This window comes from Puntigrus tetrazona, chromosome 15 (assembly GCF_018831695.1).
Source record: "Puntigrus tetrazona isolate hp1 chromosome 15, ASM1883169v1, whole genome shotgun sequence".
NCBI classification, from domain to species: domain Eukaryota; kingdom Metazoa; phylum Chordata; class Actinopteri; order Cypriniformes; family Cyprinidae; genus Puntigrus; species Puntigrus tetrazona.
This window is the reverse complement of record NC_056713.1, coordinates 16,835,704-16,856,000: the sequence shown is the minus strand read 5'-3', so window position 1 is coordinate 16,856,000 and position 20,297 is coordinate 16,835,704. Positions and strand designations below refer to the sequence as shown.

The window sequence follows — 20,297 nt, the reverse complement described above, 5'->3', positions numbered from 1 at the left end:
TTACTTTAGATATCGAATAGTCTGAGAATTCACTTCAAAGTAAGGGATTTCTAATCAGAAACTTAACAGTTACAATTTTTTTAAAATCTTAAAAATTCACTAAATATATCTTTTGTGTGCATGGAACATTTAGCAAATAGAATTAGACAGAGATTGCAGAAAATAAATTTAATTAAAAATCATATTATTGCTTAAAATGAAATGGTTTTAATGAAAAAATAAATTTATATAAAGGACTGTACAATTATATACCGATATGGACAGTAGAAATAAATAAAGGCACTTGGCAGATAGGAGTGCAAACCAGTGAAAACAGTGCAAATAAAGAACGTAGTGCGAACAGCTTATCGGTGTAAAATATACTCAGAGAGCAGTCTGATGTTTAACTTGGTCCTGGGATGTGAGAGGATGAGGATCAGTGGTGCATGGGGGCAAGGGAGAGAGTTCAACTTCCTGACAGCCTGATGTATGAAGCTGCCCTTCAGTCTACTGGTCCTAGCCTGGAGGCTCCACAGTCTCCTCCCTGATGGCAGCAGACTGAAGAAGCTGTGGGTAGGGTTTGTAGGATCACCTGCAATGCAAAAGGCTTCGCGGGTGAGACGGGTGTTATAAATGTCCTGGAGAGATGGGAGAGAGACGCCAACGATCTTCTCAGCTGCTCTCACTATGCGTTGGAGGGTATTTTGGCAGGACGCGTTGCAGGTGCCATACCACGCAGTAATGCAGCTGGTCAGGATGCTTTCGATGGTGCATCTGTAGAAGGTGCACATGATGGGGGCTGGGGCTCTGGCTCCTCTCAGTTTTGCGGAGGAAGTAGAGACGCTGCTGTGCTTTACTGGCCAGTGCTGTGGTGTTGTTAGTCCAAGTGAGATCCCCAAGAGAACTTAATGCTGCTCACTCTCTCCACAGCCGCACCATTGATGGTCAGAGTAGCATGCTGGGTGTTCACTCTCCTGAAGTCAACAGCAATCTCTTTCGTCTTCTCAACGTTCAGAATGAGATTGTTGTCTATGCACCACCTGGCCAGGCGGTTCACCTCGCTCCTGTAGTTTGACTCATCTCTGTTGCTGAAGAGACCCACCACAGTCGTGTCATCAAACCTAATGTTCCAAATCTTAAACATAGTATGAAGGTTCTGCTGATAAAGCAGCAGCTCAAAAATATTGAAAACATTTCTGTGTATAAAATACTGTAATAACTGATGAGCATTTTTAAGTAACAGATCACTGAAATATGTTTCTGTTGGATAAAAACTATAGTGGTAATGTTTTGAATAAATGTATGTTAGTGTACATATTCAAGAATTTGATATGTGCCATTTGTTTTTATTTAACAATATCTCCCACCAGGCACTGGATGTCTATATAACGTCAGATTGATGTTGGACATGTTGTGTTGTGTGCCTGCTGGCTATTTTGAGTAATTGTGGGATGTAGGTGGGTTTCTGTGTTAAGAATTTAGAAAAAATACTTGAAATACTGCTTGTCAGCAATTGAAAACAACAACAACAACAACAACAACAACAACAACTAGTACCTAAATAGTACTTTTGAAATGATCCCTGGCCAGTTTTTGTACCTTATCCCTAAAGATTGCATGTATGCTCTAGTTTTGTGTTTTAGTTATCTTGCAGACAGTATGTCCAGGTAATTTCCACATAGGTATATCTATCCAGAAATCACAAATAATTATACTGTATACCTAGATATCCATCAATGTTTGTGTCCCTTACATGCAGTTTTGGTCATATCATGTTCTTCAGTGTCACTGTTATGCCAAAAGTAGCCATACATGACTGTCTCTTGTTATTCGTTTTCATTTTAGATGTCAAGGTAGATTGCCGTTATTTCCAGGAAAGGATATCTACCCAAAATTGTGTATACACTACATATAATATATGGGTGGGCTTAAAATGAGAGTTATATTTAGGCTACTCAACCTCATGCTCTACCATCCTTGATGCTCCAACCTTGGTCTTGAACACCAGGCTAAAGCAACTGGAAGAATGGCAGATTATCAGATGACAATTCATAAACAAGTAAGTGATATTTTTAACAGACACACACACACACATATATATATATATATATATATATATATATATATATATATATATATATATATATATATATATATATATATATATATATATATATATATACACACACAACAATATATTTAGACCTGTTTGCAGTGCATCTTATTTTAGAGATCACTCCCAAAATATAATATAAATGCATTGTTGTGTAAAGCATCAAACTAACATTACAAAAAGTAGCTTCAGCAAGAAATATTTAGTTTGCACAATTGCCATTTTGGGTGGGTGAACTATACATTTATACATTTAAAATGTATTTAATTTTATGATTATTTATTATTAATATTTCTTGAATGAAATGATACTCCAAATAATAAACTAAAACTGCCAGCAGGTGGTAAATGTCTTGTAAATATCTTTTCTTGCTACATGAAAATGCCAATGTGCGTGAACTAACAGTCATGTCTAGTGTCGTTTGAAGTGCGACTGGTACAATGGTCTTATTTCTACAGAAGTAAACTTAACGGTAACAAAGATTTGAAGATTTCATATATATTTTACTTATTGCAATGGGTGTGCTCTCTCCGAAGGTCATTGCATGTAAATGACCTTCTGTTCCCACTGAGGTGTAAACTGTACCCAAGCCTGATACCTGGGCTAATGCAAATTCCAGTTCTTGGTACTTTTCTTCATTTAGGGGGATGTTCCATCTTAGTTTGGTATGTAGCAAAAGGGTCAGGGCGATTCTGTAAGCAGAAAGCTCGTAGTATGGAGTGTTTCTCTGCACTTCATACTATGTATTTCTCAAATATGCACGTTTAAATTTTAGATCACTGTCTGAGATCTTGATGTTTTGCATTAATATGATTTGATGTGTTTGAATTGGCATAATACATATTTACCTGACTGATGATAAATTGTTACATTTGGTCTTATGCTGTTTCACTCTGCAATTATTGACTAGCTAGCAACATGAATAATAAAGAGTTAACTAGAACAACCAAATATCAAAATACTAATTAGAAACAGACAAACGACCAATTTGTATTTCAACCTAAAATTCGAAGTCATAATGTAATGGAGAGTTTATGTAACGTCTTCGCACTCTTTGTTGTTTTTTTCATGTTCCATGTGTTTGGTGTGACCTACCTTTCAGTTAATTGTCCCATTGTGTCCAGCTGTGTTTTGTTAATTTAGTAATTTACTTTGTGTATTTAATTCCTGTTTGTCCAATCTCATCGTTTTCACGTGTGGTTTAGTTTATCTGTCTGTCTGTCTGTCTGCCTGCCTACCTACCTGAGGTATTATTATTATTTCCTAGTTTGTGAATTAGTAAAGTTGTTAAAGTTATATGCTTGTTGAGTGCTCCTTTCTTGAACCATATCGTGACAGTTTAACCTAAAATTGAATAACATTACCCGCTGAAGAGACCAAATCCACTTCATCCACCATTGGACGACCTCCTCGGGCCAATTCGCGGACCTTACAGTCTTAATGATTAAGTCATGAGTTATTTATTCATTTATTAACACACCTGTCTGGAAGTTCCAAGTATACCTAGATCAGGGGACCCAATCCTTTCCTGTCGATTAACTGTCCTGCAAAGTTCAACTGAACTTGGTAACCCTTTCCACACAGCCATAGGTCTGCTCAAATCCAATACGCCTATGGTTCAACGTGCTAAATAATTCACCCAATTCTTTAAAAACATGAAATGTAATGCAATGTTTCGCTTTCTCTTTAGATTTTCATTGGCAAAACAGAAAACATTGTGTCTAAGATAATCTACCTGTTGTATAAGATCAGTTTCACATATACACTTGTGTGATATATGCACAGGTCTGGGGCGGAGCAAGTGCGTTAAATGCGTTAATAATTTGAACTTCTTATTTTTCACTGTGCTTAATTAATCTAATTAACGTGTTAAAGTGCCAGCCCTGATATTATAAGTGATATTTGAAAAAGAAATGCATAAATATGGTTACAGCTTTCATATCTCCAACACAGACAATCCAAGTTACATCAATCGAGGGAGGCTTGCAGGAAGGGAAGAGTATTATCATAGTTGGAAGGATTGTGCCAGATGCTAACAGGTCATCATCATTATTATTATTATTATTATTATTATTATTATTATTTTAAATTGCTCTGAAATTAATCTTGTTCACAGTTTCACAGACAAGGTTTAATAAGCATGTAGACTAAAATGTAAGTCTGAACTGTTTCAGCCGAAAGAAACGTAAAATATAGCAAAATTTGTTTTGTCTCGAGATGCACACCAGTAATGTTTTTTTTTCTAAGAAACGTTTTTAAAAATGACTTGAACTACTGTTTAATTCTGGTTTAGGCTAAACCCTGTCTGTGAAACCACACCTTAGTGGACGTTGCAAGTATTGCACAGTTTTCATTCTGTTCGGCAGATCACATGTGATCCTTCAGTGCGGTTCAGATTCTAAGGCTGATATTGCTCTGTGCATAAACCCACGCTACGAGAAAGGCAGTGCACGAGTAATGTACAACACCTACAAGAACGGCGCCTGGGGCTCCGAAAGATCCACACCTGAGTCTCCTATCGTCAAAGACAAACCATTCGTCATCGAGATTCTCGTCACCAAGGAGGCATACAAGGTATGCAATCCACAGTTTAACCCACACAGACTCATGTGTAAAGAGTTTTGAAAAGGTGACATAATTATTAACGAATGAGTCGTGAAAAATGACATAGACATTTAAGGAATGTACATGTATGCATGCCTTCTACTGTTTTACTTATTATACTATGGCTCTCCGTAGATAAGCATCAATGGGAAACACTTAATGGACTATGAACACCGTATTCCAGTCATTCAAGTGAACACCATCTCGGTGGACCAAAACATCAAGCTGGAGTTCACTGGCTACCAGAATTCTCTGGTTAGAAAAATAAAAAGACTCTACCACTATTAACAATATAATTCAACATGATTGGTCTGTCATTCATATTGTTGAGCACTATATTTTCTATATACACAATTGTATAAAAATCCTTTTACTGTAAACAGGTGGTCCCATACAAAACCCTGATTAATGGTGGGCTACAGCCTGGCAAAAAAATGGTTATTTATGGAGTTCCTAATGCTGACTCTAAAAGGTTGGATAAAAAAAACGCAAGAGAATACACTTTTAAACTAAACATACATAAATACATTTACATACAATTTGTTTATGAATACACACTGGCATGCAAAGGTATTTTTAAATACATTTGAAAGAAGTCTCTTATGATAACCATTCCTGCATTGGAATTACAGAAATACAGCAGAAACAGCATTGAAACTTTATTATTTGATTATACCTTCTCGTAAATGAATGGTAGAGTATCGTGGTTTCCTTAAAAACGTTAAGCAGCGCGATTGTTTTCAACATTTATAGTGAAAAGAAACGTTTCTTGAGCAACAAATCAATATTAGAATGATTTTTAAAGGATCACAAGGAAAATGAAACTTTGCCATCACGTAAATAAATGATAAATGGAATAATATTTTCACAATATTACAGTTTTCATTGACAAAATATTTTAAACAACTCAGCATTGGTGACTATAAAAGACTTATTTCAAAAACATATGAAAAACTGCCAGTGTACAAACGTCCAGTTTCTGATCGTGATAACATATCCTCTCTTCTGTTTCATTCTTCATTAGGGTCGAGTTTAATCTACGTCACAGGTATGGGATTGCATTTCACTACCTATCCCTTTTTGATGAGAATGTGGTTGTCTGCAATACCTATGAGAATGGAAGATGGGGGACAGAAAAAAGGAGTGCAGCTGTGCCTTTTATAAAAGGTCATCTGTTTCAGGTAGCTATATACTCACATCCTTATGTAGCTATGTTTCTATTTTAATTTACTGACCCTTCACGAACAACTGAACAAAATGCTTATAGGTTTGAAATGACACAAGGGCAATGGTGACAGTCATTTTTGTGTGATTCAGGTCAAAATCATCTGCAACAGAGAGCATTATGAGGTGTTTGTGAATGGAGTGAAAGTGCACACTTACAAGCATCGCTTTACTAAGCTGGACGACGTTGATGTCTTTGAAGTGCATGGACAGCTGCAGCTGATTTTTGTGAACATCTAACAATCATCCAGGTTCCACAAATAAACCTGATTAAAAATGCACTAGGTCAGATAAATTCAACTGGTCAAATATATTTTGCTGGTGATAACTTTATAATTATCATAAATTTCATATCTAATTTTTTCACTCTTTTGCACTTGAAATTGAAGATGCAAGTGACTTTCATGATTCGATGCTTTGGTAGTTTTCAGTTCAGGGCAAGGGTTTCTTATGATATAATTACTGATTTCCCACCTAGTTCTTAACTATAATTCTTAAACAAATTCTGCAGGTAATATCTTGCCTATCCAACCTGTTTTTCTGTGACCCTGCTGCCCCTATGAGCACTTCTTGTCAGTGACCATACTATGATTTAGCTAATTTTGTAGCATTGCATCCAAAATAAATAAAATTCCTCAAACACATCTTAAAAACATTTCTGTGTTCTGTAACCTCTGTGTTTTTTTCAACCTGTCTGTTCGGAAGATAAATCTCCTTTGTGAATGCTTTAAATAGTCCTCACTTTAGATGAGCTCACAAAATAGGTGACTGGCAACTACTAAATGCTTTATAACCACTTTAATTAATCATGAATTACAGCAAAAATGTGTGTTAATAAAGCATTTACTATTGTGTCTAAATGATAAGATTTATTAATGCACATTTAAATGATTGATTAATCACTTACTTAGACTTACATGATCTTATTAAACAGGGACAACCCCTAAATAACTGGTTTGTAAATAACGTAATCATTTAGTAATGATAAATCGAACATTAACAAATTATGAAAATACATTATATATATTCTCAAGAACAAGGCATTTACGGCTGCACTGTAAATTGCTTACTAATGCATATGAATGTTGGAACAATGGTTTATAATAATAATAATAATAATATAATTGAGTTTTTGTTTTTACTAATGCTCAACTAATGCTTCGTAGTGTAGAGTTATTATAAAGTGTTACCAGAGATCTTTAACAGACATCTTTAAGACGTACATGTGCTGTCTGGGTGAATGAAAAGGTGACAGTTTTTATAACTTTTAGTGACAGTGTATTTTATTTGCTCCTGTTCAAGTTGAACTGTCTAGCAGACAACATTTCTTGGTACTTTCCAAGCAGGCATATCTATTCAAAAAGCACAAACAGCTTCCCTTTGGTCATATTATGAGGTATCACGTACTTTATTATCACTGTTAAGTCAAAAGCAGCCCTATGACTGTCTCTGGGCTATTGTTATCTTCCTTTTACACTTCTTTTGCATTTTAGGCAGATAATATTTCCAGGTAATTTTAGGTAGGTATATCTACATAAAGTTGCAAAGCATGCATATCATTTATATTTTAAATCTTACAAACCAGTCACAAGCTCTATATGTATCGAATCCAAAATAAATGTTTTTGTTCACATTATTTATGTGTACTGTTTTTTTTTAATTATGTACACATACAATGCCAATTTTTTATATTTTCAATATTTTATATGGATTATACAGTTCTTGAAACAGACACATTTCTCAAAACTTTAACACATTTCATCTGTTTGCACACATTCCAATTTGTTTAATGTTTTCTTCAAAACTCATTTTGCACAGGTTTAACCACGTTCTAATTAAGAAAAGACAAACATAATCAACTCAAGTGTCAAAAATGAACTCAAACAGCACACATGTATCCATGCGTGAACATTCAGTAGCAAAACTGTTGACACACAGGTCAGAATCTGATGATATGAAAAAAGCAAAAGTGATGTCTTTTGTAAAATTAATCATTTTAAGTGGGAGACAAAGAGAGAGGAGAGAAAAATAAAACTGAAGGGCATGAGGTCAAAGGTCATTTGTTCCTGCTGAAATATGAAGCACTAGTTGACCATGTTCTTCTGCATGCATGAGGGAAGTTGACCTACAGGCTCATCTACAAGGTTTCAATACTTACACATACAATATATACAGCAGCAGTACTTCAGATGACAGAACTTTTCTTTACGAAAGTTTCGTAAATGTTTCTTCAAGTATCTGTATCTGAACCCCTCTATGTCATACGCACAGTGACTGGCAAAAGCATTTTTGTAACAGTGTTTTGAATTGATCTAGCTAGTGTTCTCTAGACAGGAAAGTAGCCCGTGTCTGATAAAAGAGATGTTTTTGAACATGAACGTATTTTTGACAAAACTATCTGATTTTGACCTGGACCTGGATTATCCACAAATAAGTAGGCTGTTGTGAGATTATGTTTATAGTTGTGAGACACTTGTGAATAGTTTCATGATTTGTGTGTTATTTGCTAAAATGCATTTTCTTAATGTCACTCATTTTCTCATAAAAAAAACTTTGGTATGTAGGATGCAGCCATGACAGGACAGCATGTCTTCCACCAAACTTGTTTAGGCAATTCAGAGAATGGGGTTTAGTGTTTTAGCAATTGTGAAAAACATTTCTATATTTTAACTTTTCTATATTTCGTCTAAATACTAATGTTAACTGCATTTACCCTGGTTTGCATTTAAATTGTTTGGCAGGCAGTTTTTAGGCAGGCCTATCCATCAACACAACTATTCCTCTGTATCCCTTAATGCTGTGGCTTTCATATTTCTCCTTAGCCGTAACTATCAGTCACCGCGGTCTTCATTATTACTGTTACATCAATGTCATTTGAATACATTTTCATATACATGTAGCCTACTTAATTGGTCTCTGGACTATTACTATCTGCCTTTATCCTTGTTTGCATTTTAACTTTATGGCAGACAGTAATCCAGGTAATTTCTAGGTAGGTCTATTGTTTCAGAAACATATGTAAAACCTGCTAAGAATTTATGGGGAAGTTGTATATCACAGCTATATATATATATATAGGCTACTCAGCATCACTAAAACATCCTTGGTTCTCCAGATCTTGAATTTGAGACTACACAAAAGTAAGAAGTAGCAGAATGGCAGTTTGTCAGCAACAGCCTTTTCTTCGTCCGGTAAGTGATATTTTTATATTTTATAGGTATATAGACATTCTGAACGCTTTCGACTAGGCTATTGCTGAGTTGAGCTTTCCGTGCCCTAGAAAAGGATATGAATACTTACACAATTAATAATTCAATTTCAGTTTTTATAAAGTTTTTTTGTGCTTTATTATTATAGAGTGTGTAGTAAAAAGTAAGTAGTTTAACATAAGGCATAAGGGGTATGAATACTTCCGCAAGGCACTGTATACATATGTCTGTATTTAAATTAACAGCTAAAATATTTTGATAAATGTTTCACATAGAGATATCTTGAAAAAAAAATGTAATAAAAGAGCCTTTTTTTCTGCCGGTTATTTTTTTATTTTTATCATTAATCTTTAAAACAGAAATGCATAAATATGTTGACTGTATGCACATACCCAACACAGAAAACCCCCTTCACTGGCCCACTCCTAGGAGGCTTGCAGGAAGGGAAGAGTGTTATCATAATTGGACGGGTTTTGGTGGATGCTAACCGGTCAGTAATTTTTTTTTGTTTATGTTAATCCTAAAGACAAAATGAATCTCTATGTTTTTGAAGGAGAGGCAGCACTAGTTGTGTATACATTTTCTGTTCTATGTTTAACAGTTTTCATGTGAACCTTAAGTATGGTTCTAATTCTGAGGCTGATAATGCTCTGCACATAAACCCACGCTATGAGGAGGAAATTGAGCATATAGTGTACAACACCTACCAGAACTGTAGCTGGGGCAAAGAAGAAAAATCGAACTGTCCCTTCATCAGAGGCCAGCCATTCATTCTTCAGATTCTTGTCACCAAGGAGGCATACAAGGTATACATACTCATTGTAAACGGATGTTTAACTTTACAGCCCTTCATTTATTTAGATTGGTTTTTAAAAACAGATAAATATATATCTTATAACTACATAAATATATAGTTTTAAGGCGTAAATCCCATTCAAAGCAGTTAACTTCAGGTCCACTTATGACAGCCAAATGAAATCCTTGTGATTTTTTTAACCATGTTGCTTGTTGGCTCTCATAGATAACTGCAAATGGGAAATACTTAATGGACTATAAACATCGTATTCCTTTCAATGGTGTGTACACTATATTTGTGGACGGAATGGTGGAGCTGGAGTTCATCGGCTACCAGTATCCTGCGGTAAAAACAAAAATACACTACTACTATTAAGCATGCTGTATCGTAATTAAGCATATTACACAACTTTATAAAATCCTTTTACTGTAAACAGGTGGTCCCGTACAAAACCATGATCACTGGTGGACTACAGCCTGGCAAAGACATTTTCATTTATGGATTTCCTACTAAGGAGTCTAAAAGGTTGGATACAAACCTTACACACAAGAGTAAATGTGACGTGAGGCGAGCGGATCAGAAGTCTTTGTAAAGTTGCTATTACTGAATAAGGAATAAACAAACAACTCAGCTATACGGAAAGGGTCTGAGTGGGTGTTATGTAGTGTGTGTGTGTGTGTGTGTGTGTGTGTGTGTGTGTGTGCGACTGGCTGCAGGTGAGTCCAATCAGTTAATGGAACATGAAAAATGTAGTCCAGGGTGATGTGTAACAGTTTGTTTGGTGTGATATAATGCTAAGATGCCCTCTGATGGCGAGCAAATAGAAGACCAAAGACCAATTTTTGGTAACACTTTATTTTGATGGACATTCTGATGACAATAACAGTAACAGACAGTAACTTTGAACCTACATGTCAACTAACTTTCATTAGAGTATAAGTAGACTGTCTGATTATTATTTGCTAACTCGTTGTTGTGATGATCCACGAGGGACAGGTGAAACCCAATTTTTTGGTGTTGACTTTTGTTTTACATAATAGACACTTTTACATCAAATGTTCACACATACACTGGCTGTCAAAAGTATGAAATAATTAGAATTACATTTACATTTAATCACTTATAAGATGCTTTAAACCAAAGCCACTTGCAATATTAACGTTTTACTGTATCTGATACATAAATAAATGCAGTCTTGGTGACCAAAAGAGCATAAAATACTTTTTTTTAATCTTAATAATTTCAAAATGGTAGCCACCAGTGTACAAACATACAGATTCTGTTTGTGATAACATATCCTCTCTTCTGTTTCATTCTTCATTAGCGTCGAGTTTAATCTACGTCACAGGTATGGGATTGCATTTCACTACCTATCCCTTTTTGATGAGAATAAGGTTGTCTGCAATACCTATGAGAATGGAAGTTGGGGGACAGAAGAAAAATCTGGAGGCGTGCCTTTTGTAAAAGATGAACTCTTTCAGGTAGGCATATGCGCATATAATTATAGTTCCTGCTTTTCTATTGTACAGTGTATGACAGTAATAGATTTTTGCATTATTTTATGTTAGATCAAATTCAATTAAACGAACTTCAAAAAAAAAAAAGAAAAAAAAAATTCTCTCTCTTTTGCTGCTCTAAACCTATGAGACTTTTGATCATCTTTAGAACACAGAAGAAGCCAGTAGGGCTGAATGGACAAAAAATAAATAAATTAACAATAAAAATCTTCATTTATGTTTCAAAAATGTGTGAACGGTCCTTTTAAGAGCTGAAAGTAGGAGTTTTATTTGTAATATGAGTACAAACACCAGATCTTACCGTCACTTTTGTGTGATTCAGGTCAAAATCTCCTGTAACAAAAACCATTACGACGTGTTTGTGAATGGTCAAGAAGTACAGACTTACAAGCATCGCTTTACTAAGCTGGACGACATTGACATCTTTGAAGTTTATGGACAGCTGCAGCTGATTTTTGTGTATGTCTAACAAGGATCCACGTTTAAAGGAAGTGCATATTTAATGCTTTCAAAAATAAGTGTAATCTGCTTAAAAAGCTAAATTCTCTGTTCATGGGTCTAATAAATTAAATTGGTTGAATAGCTTCTTCTGGGGATAGGATACACATTTAAGTTTCTAATTACATACCTAATACTTTTGCTGAATACCCTGCTGAATATCTATATTTGAATAAAGGTGGTATCAGAGAATTGCTTAGCTGCATTACCATGAGAGCATCAGTGGGACCTTTGTTGTAAAATTGAAGATGCTGTAAGTGATTTTTACAATTGCAATACCATGCATTATTCAAAATGGAAATAAAACACCTGTGAATAACCAGGGTAGATGAAGCACATTTGTACTGTATACAAATTGTCTGTATGCATAAGATACCCAGAGAACCTACAACATTTGCCAAAATTAACTGCATTGTGTGGAATGCTGTATGCCTTTATGCAGTGTGTACAACTGGACACACACAGGCCTATACCTTCCAGAATCATAGAGCTGTTTATCACGGAATAACATGAACCGCTTTAATCACTTTTTACATTTTTAGCGCTGTTAAGCATGTTAGCATCATTTACAATCATTTACAATATCTTTCTCTCTCTACATTGTTGAGTTAAAACAAAAATTGTTGCTCGGCTGTTAAATTGCGTAATGATAATATCAACTTCTATGCAATTAAATAAATCATTGAAATAACCACTAAACACGTTTGCATGACTCTATGAATTCACAGTTGCTCGCAAGCTATCTGTCTTTCGGGTGCCACAACGTCTTTGAAGGCCCTGGCATTGCCCTCCAAGCCAATGCTTATCACCTTGTTGAAGTGTTGAAATTTGACATTTCAAAAGGAAATAACTTGCGTAATACAATTAAACAATTAACTGCATAGTGTACAATTATAAAATACAAGATTAACGTTTTTAAAATGCTTACAGACAGATTCACAGACGAGGCTTAAGCATCCCAGAATAAAACGCATGTCTGAGCTGTTTCAACTGAAAGAGACTTGCACTGACTGATCTTAAAACATGTCAGTACCTTTGTTTTATCTCACGATGCAAACGCATGTTTATAAAAATCGCTTAAATGTGTTAACTACTTGAACTGTGGCCTAGTCCTGGCTTGGGCTGAGCCCTGTCTATAAAACCGGGCCAATGTATGACTTTTTGTGTGTAATAAAAGCAAATTACCCCCCAAAACCGTAGATGGCACTACTCAGTTAAGAACGTGAGCTCGGCCTTTGACTTCCGGCTTGAACTCCTAATTAGCATTTGAAGTGGATCAAAAAAGTTAATCAGAGGTGTCCTATGACAACGAGTCGCCTATTGTTTTGGTTTTAGGACAACTTTAATGAAAGGTTGACCATTTCAAATGTTTACTGTCAAAGGTATGAACATATCAAACGGGCAAGATACGCCCTAGTTATCATAAATATGCTAGCAATAATAAAGCTTTCTGTTGAGGGTGTTTAGATTGATCTCAAGGTGGCAGTAGAAGTCTGGTTTACTTTTTCATGAACGCCACCCGCCGTCTTTCATTACATTTTTGGCCTATTTAAGATCATTATTTCTGACTTCAGTTAACACGTGCAAGCTGGAAAATGCATCTGTCAGGTTTGGCTTTTTGGTTTTTGAAAAAGTTTTTTTTTTTTTAAATAGTGGAAAAAAACATCCAAAACACAATCCAAAAGTTAAGTATTTCTTTCCTAGGATTTTATTTATTTGTGTCAATAGATTTCAATTACAATTAATCCTCCCCAAATAATAAACAATATAGTGGTTTTTTTTGGTCAGATCTAAGCATTTTTGAATTATGGAGTGACAAAAATTAGATAATGAGGTTTGTCAATTTTGAAAAAAGTACTCTGATTCCTGAAAATGAATTTAATTTGTTGCTTACTGTATTTACGTGTATGAAATGTTTAAATGTCAAAACTTATTGTAATTTTTAAAAAAAAAGAATAGAAAGAAGCTCTGTTTTATCATATAAAAAAAATTATCATTCTTTTCTTTTTTTTTTTTTTTTTTTACAGTTTGCAGTTATATGTTTAATTCAGACTGACCTGAATAAATAATGGTCAAATCAAAATTGTACCTACTGAATATCACAGATAATAAACTTTTTAAAACTGATTTGTTTATTATCCAGTGAATAGTAAGTTCAGAAACACCAACTCAGATTATATATAGACGGACAGACAGATAGCTAGCTAGATAGAGACCGCATAAACACATTATCAGCTATTCTTGTAATAATGGAACCGTTCTTCAACAGCATCTCTGCGCATGCGCAGCACTCAGGCTGAAGCCAGAGAGAGAGAGGAGGATTCAAACTTCCGGTGGTGTGTCATGGCGGCGTGGTGGAGTATGCTTGAAGTGAAAAACTAAACCAAACCCCCCTCCTCCCTCCACCTCCTCCTCTGTTCTCCTCCTTGATTATTTTGCGGAGCAGTTTAGGGGGTATTTGGCGCATCCGGGGCGAATCGAGAGCAGGAATCGGGATCGCAAAAGTGATTGATAGGAGACATAGCGGCGCGCGCATCCGCCTGAGCATGGCGGCGCACAAGCCCGTGGAATGGGTCCAGGCCATCATTAATCGATTCGACGAACAGGTAAAGAAAACATCGGTGTGGGCATTTGACATTTCAAGGCCAAAATGCGAGTATGCAGACGATGCACATGCACGCGTACGCGTTGTTTATGTGGAAGATGCGAGGCTGGTGGTTTTGGGCTTTGCACTGGCCAAATGCAATACGTGCATGTCTTGATTCAGGCCTGATGTGTTGCATTTGGCAGCAAAAGCCAAATATTGGGCAGCGGGGTCGTGATTGATTTGATGAATGTTCAGCCGAGTCGCTCGCGCGCACTGGCTAAATATAAACAAAAGGAATCAGACTCCCTCCGTGCTTGTTGACATACAGAGAGATGAAATTGCATAGCTGGAGCAGCCTTACAGGCACCTACAGTCCTGTGCATGCGACCGTGTTTAAAAGATTTCAACAAAATAACCATGTCTGTTTATTAACGCTGTGCGTTTTTGGAAAGTTTACGACGGCTTTGAATGCAAAACAAGGCGTCTTTTGAGCTTTAAGAGGGAATGACAGCGAAGGCTTCTGACAGGCGCCTGTCACGGGTCTTTAGTTTTTGTTTAATAAGACTTCGGTCTGTAGTTTTTAACGAATTTTATTATTGTATGTAGATGCTGTTTCTTATAGTCTTAAGGGTGCGTGAAGTATTTGTTTACAAATCGAAAAGTGACACCTGAATAGATTGATAGCAGTTTGAAAGGATGTCAGTATAATGATGCACACCGTCATATTCAGTTCAGTTTACTATTAGAACAAATTATAGACCGTTGAAAGTAAACTAAACGTACTTGTGCACTATTAATAACAGGCCTTACTAATTTATGAAGCTTTTTAATATGCACGCATCGCTTGGACCGAAGCAATTGTGTTTTGATCCTGCCCTTGTGAAAAAGAAGTGTGCTTTGTTGTGTTTAATGTGCACTTGCAGTGTACTTTAAGTCTTAAAAGTATATTTTTTAAAAACTGTATACGTAATACAATATTAATGATGTGAAATGAAATAATTTTAATGGAATCTTGATGGTTCTTGACACACTTGTGTACAAAAAGTGCACCTTGAAATAATGTGGAATACTTTAAAGTACAATTGAATTAGTTTTTGAAAAAAATTGTTCTGGCCAAGGAAGTATACTGTGTTTTGATTTATTATTTATTTTTTTATTATTTTATTTTATTTTTATTTTTTTTTTGGACATACTAAAACATCTGTAAAATACTATATTTTGTTGATAATTGTGGTTTCGTGTATATATATATATATATATATATATATATATATATATATATATATATATATAAACTAATTATGCGCAGCTATATCATTAGACTGTGTAATTACAAATATTTAAGCATGATATAGGCCTACAAGATTCAGTTGAAATTACACTTAAGTACACTTAAACCAAAGGCAATGCATGTAATTTTGAAATTACTAAGTTAAATCTAAGTTCTCCTTGAAAGCCGTCTTTAAGTTACTAATGGCATTCATATACATTTAAAATGAATTACGTTTTCATTTGGTTGCAAATGACATGCAGTTAAGTTTCCAAAAAACATTAAGTTAGCTATATATCCTTTAAAGTGTATTAGTTCTCTAAGTGGGCTACTGTTTTAAAGAGTATACCAAGGTATGCTTGTCAGTCTGAATTATAGAGGTTTTTCCAAGGGTTTGGCTTCTTGTGCTGCAGATTAGGGGCTCATAACAGTTTAATGAAAGTGTGAAAAGGAGTTTAGGCTGTTTTATCGCTAAGCCGGTTTAGTGCTTTTTAGATCAGAGAGCTTAAGGCGCTTGTCCGGTGAAAGCATAATACATTGACAAGTGACACTACTTGCACTTGTATTGCTCTTTATGTTCCCACGACTTGAATGACAGCTGTTCGTCACAAGTGCAATTACAAGCAGATCACAAGTTGGAGAATTCCTGAATGGAAACCACCGTATAACACTAGGATTGATTGTTTGCGCCGATCGCCAGTGATGTGTGGCTTTTCTTGCTTGCAATAGGCAAGTTCTCAGGGGTGGTTATTGCCTTGTCAGCAGCTGTATGAATGCAGAGAGCACCTTGAAACAATGACCTCACAGATGCCATTGCACGGTCATGGAAAACTAATCTGTCCTCTCTCTGGGGAGAGTTCTGAGTCAGGAATGAGAGGTTGATGATACATTGCATTTTACATAGATGCCAGCTTAAGAGATTTTAAAGAGCTTTTTGCGTGTATAAAAATTGCTGTTGTTTTTATTCGGATGATTTTCTTTCTTTTTTTTAATTTTCTGCTTTTATAACCGTAATATAAAACAAAAAGCAATTGTGCAAATTTAGAACCCACCCCAGTAGACTTCAGTAAATAAATAAATATAAAATGCTAAAAAGATTTTAGAAAAGATGACACAATGTTAAAAGCCGAATGCCATAAATTTAGTTTCCACATGAGATCCCTTTATAAGAGAAGTTATTGGGATGTTTTTTGAACTTAAGATGAACTTTGTTAGTGTTTAGGTAGTTCGTCACGAGAAACTTAAAAGGATAGCATAAAAATTCTGTCATAATTAACTCGCCTCCATATCATCCCAAAACTCTATGACTAGGGCCCGGTTTTGTTTGGATTACAATGTATTATAATATATAAAAAAATAAAGACATACAGGTTTATACAACAACACTAGATTTTTAGGGGATCTAACCTTTAAGCGTTAGATTTAATTTATATTATAGCAATGGCAATATCTAGGAAAAAGGCTAAGTGATTTTTCTTTCCAAGTGAAGTTTTGGAAAGACCCCTTTCAACTGATGTAATGGGTTGAAAGTCAAATTTTTCTTGAGTGGGCGCCCGTGAAAGTTTAATTAAACTGTAATCTTTGATTTACATGACAATATGTTAAATTGTCTCCATAGAACACATGAGTATGGCCGGTTCTGCCAAAGTGCACATAAGGGAAGCGATTGGTCCCTGACCTTTCTGGAATTTTAAACCATTCCTGGGAAACAAAGTGCTCACTGTCCATCGGCATCCTGCATTAAAATGGATATCAACAGGGCTGGGCTATGTGTTCTGTGAGAGTGCGTGTGTTTTATGAGTGTGCAGACAGTGTGTGCGCCGGTTTCTTCTCCGGTCTTGAGACTTTCATTTCCAGCCACGCGCTTTTCTCTTAGGGCCACACAGTAGTTGGCCGGAAAGAAGGAGTGGAACCTCAGGGTTTCTCAGAGTATTTCCGACATGCCGACCTACTGGCCAGTGCGATTGTCAGGACACTTCAGCCGTGCAACCGGTAGTGACTTGGCCGCCTTGCACCACAAATATAGGTCTACTTACTTAGTTGAAGCAGATTATGAGCTAAGATTTGTAGAAATAACAGATTTAAAAAAAAGCTGTAATCTTTATTAGGCTGATTTGACACTTTTTTTTTTTGAGTGATGCTAAGTGTACGGCTATTCTTAGCTATTTTTGGTGATTTGTTCTTGGACTTTGTTTGATTGTATTTGTTTTTGTTTTAAAATTGAAGCAAAATTGTGAATATAATTGTTAATTCTAATAATTATCAAAATAAGTTCTCAGATTGGTCCATCCAGTTCTAACTAAATCAGTTAACAATGTCAATTTTAATGGCTTGATTTAATTTGCCTTATCACTTCAAGTGTTTATTAATACCAAAGCTGCATTTGTTTAATACAAATACAGTCAAAATATAATATTGTTAAATAAACACAACTAGGAAATTGCTCATCTAAAAAATAAAAATCTAAACTGACTCGCCTCCATATTGAAAATTGCTTGATATTTAATAGTTCTGCAATAATGTGTGCAAGGTAAAAATCTAAAATATTTGTATAAATGTAGAAAAACAACAAAACAAAAATTGCAAATTTACTAGAATGTGTACAATTTAAAACAACAGTTTTCTATTTTAAAATATTTTAAGATTAGCCAAATTTATTCCTGTGATGGCAAAGCTGAATTTTCGATATTATTACTTCAGTCTTCAGTGTCATATGATCCTTAATACACCCACACTTAGTAGAAGTATTAAATAATATGATTTTTTTAAGTGACCTCAACCGTTTTAAATTTCAAATTTTGGTTTGCTTTTTTTCTTAACTTTTAATCGAATAGAACGTACAGGAGAGATTAAAATGGTGTGAAGTGGGGAGGAAAGGATTGGGATCCGTTACAAAGACTGACTTAAAACTATTTTGGCAAATGAGCATCACCGCTCAATATATTAGAACGGTTTGTTGGCGTTCACGAGTTGTTCGCAAGCTGTACAACTTCTTGAAGTTAAAGTTCCTTTGATCCAGAGAGGAGCCATAGTACTCGGAAACACTGAAGACCGATTCCTCATCAGGGAACGCTTAAGAGGCCTCCACCCCCTCACTCCACATACGCTTCATTAAGACGGCCAGGCCATGTGTGCTTTCAACACTCCCGCTGCACAGCCTTTAACTGCTCGTGTGTGTTGGAGAGAACAAGAGCAGATGTGCTGGCCTGCAGGTGTGCAGCGCAGGGAGGAAGTCTGGAGAGCTGGAGGCGCTTTGTTTTAACACCTAAAGTTTGAGCGTTTAGATCCAGGATGGGTGGGTTGGTGCCTTAAGTGCTTGGATGTTCTCTCAGGGGTGGGTGTGTCAAATTTAAGACCGCTCGACCCCTCGCTCCCTCGCTCCACAGTCTGTGCGTCCCACGTCTTACAAGCTGCTCTCTACCCAGTGCTCTCAATAAAGCTATAACACTGGCTTTGAAAGCTAGGCCGCAGGAACCCAACGGTCACACCTGTTAACCAGACCCTAGAGTTCTGTATCTCAACTTCCTTTGATACGACTGTAAATCTAATGGTTATTTTTGTGCTTTGGGCTACTTTTTAATGACTATTGTTTGCGTAAACTATAATTTTTATAATTACTGTTTACTTTAAAATAATGTTTTTTTGAAAACAAAAATACACCACCATTCAAAAGTTTAGGGGCGTTAGTGTACATTTTAGTAAAATGAATTCCTTGATTTAGCAAGAACACATTGAGCGTTCATTGAAAGTAGTGAGTAGGACGCAAGGAAAGTAGTTATAAAGACCTTTATAATGTTACAGAGATTTGTATTTCAAAGAAATGCTGTTCTTTCAAACTTTCAATTTACGGTATCCCAAGTTTTTCGCAAAAAGTACTAATTGGCACAATGTTATTTAAGAAGAAATGTTTCTTGAGCAGCAAATCACCACATTAGAATGAGTTCCTGGTTAATGACCGAATTTGCAAAATTAGTAAATAAACTGCAGACCGTTACGTTTTCTAATACGCTCACGAGTTGTGTAGCTTATTCAAACAGAAGTGTATGAACTCATAGGGTTTCAAATCTGCATTAAAACAGTTTTACTCGTCAGCTGCTAGGTAACATTTTCATGCATTTTTAAAATAAAATAAGACCATAATACCGATAATAAAAATAATTACAATAGCTCTATTAATTTATTATAATTGTTCTTTTCAAAAAAATCTCTTCTGCTCAGCAAGGTTGCATTTAGTTATAAAGTAAAAAAAAAATACATGCCTGGTTCAAGAAAGGGATCTCAACCTAACTTTTATTTTAAGTTACATTTTGGTTTGTTGGTCTAGTTATAAATATATTAAACAAAATATAGTCTTAAGTAAATATTTTAAAAGTTTTTTTCCTTTTAATAGCACATTTTGTCTATTTAATTTATTTTTTTACCTTTCCAAAAGCTAGACTTAAAATAAAAAATTGCAGAAAAGCACATTTTATCTATTTAATTTATTCAATGGTGGAAAAA

General features: G+C 35.4%; 3 protein-coding genes across 4 annotated transcripts in view; all 3 read left to right on the top strand.

The window, feature by feature from the left end:
* The first annotated feature begins 1,198 nt into the window (after positions 1–1,198).
* On the top strand, positions 1,199–6,554 carry LOC122358967 (galectin-6-like). The gene is made up of 7 exons (XM_043258982.1): positions 1,199–2,038; positions 4,046–4,131; positions 4,459–4,666; positions 4,832–4,951; positions 5,080–5,168; positions 5,721–5,877; positions 6,014–6,554. The coding sequence occupies exons 1-7, from the start codon at positions 2,006–2,008 to the stop codon at positions 6,158–6,160; spliced, it is 840 nt and encodes a 279-aa protein (XP_043114917.1). The 5' UTR covers positions 1,199–2,005; the 3' UTR covers positions 6,161–6,554.
* A 2,416-nt stretch (positions 6,555–8,970) lies between these two features.
* Positions 8,971–12,274, top strand: LOC122358464 (galectin-9-like). Its single transcript, XM_043258268.1, has 7 exons — positions 8,971–9,111; positions 9,531–9,619; positions 9,731–9,935; positions 10,151–10,270; positions 10,362–10,450; positions 11,250–11,406; positions 11,765–12,274. Exons 1-7 carry the CDS (start codon positions 9,076–9,078, stop codon positions 11,909–11,911), a joined length of 843 nt encoding a protein of 280 aa, XP_043114203.1. The 5' UTR covers positions 8,971–9,075; the 3' UTR covers positions 11,912–12,274.
* Positions 12,275–14,262: 1,988 nt separating this feature from the next.
* The window catches only part of nf1a (neurofibromin 1a), a 56,714-nt gene continuing 50,679 nt past the window's right edge, over positions 14,263–20,297 (top strand). For both annotated transcript variants that reach the window (XM_043259070.1, XM_043259069.1), the window contains exon 1: positions 14,263–14,546. In XM_043259070.1, the coding sequence (XP_043115005.1) occupies positions 14,487–14,546 (60 nt within the window). In that variant the 5' untranslated portion in view covers positions 14,263–14,486. The remainder of the gene's footprint in view (positions 14,547–20,297) is intronic.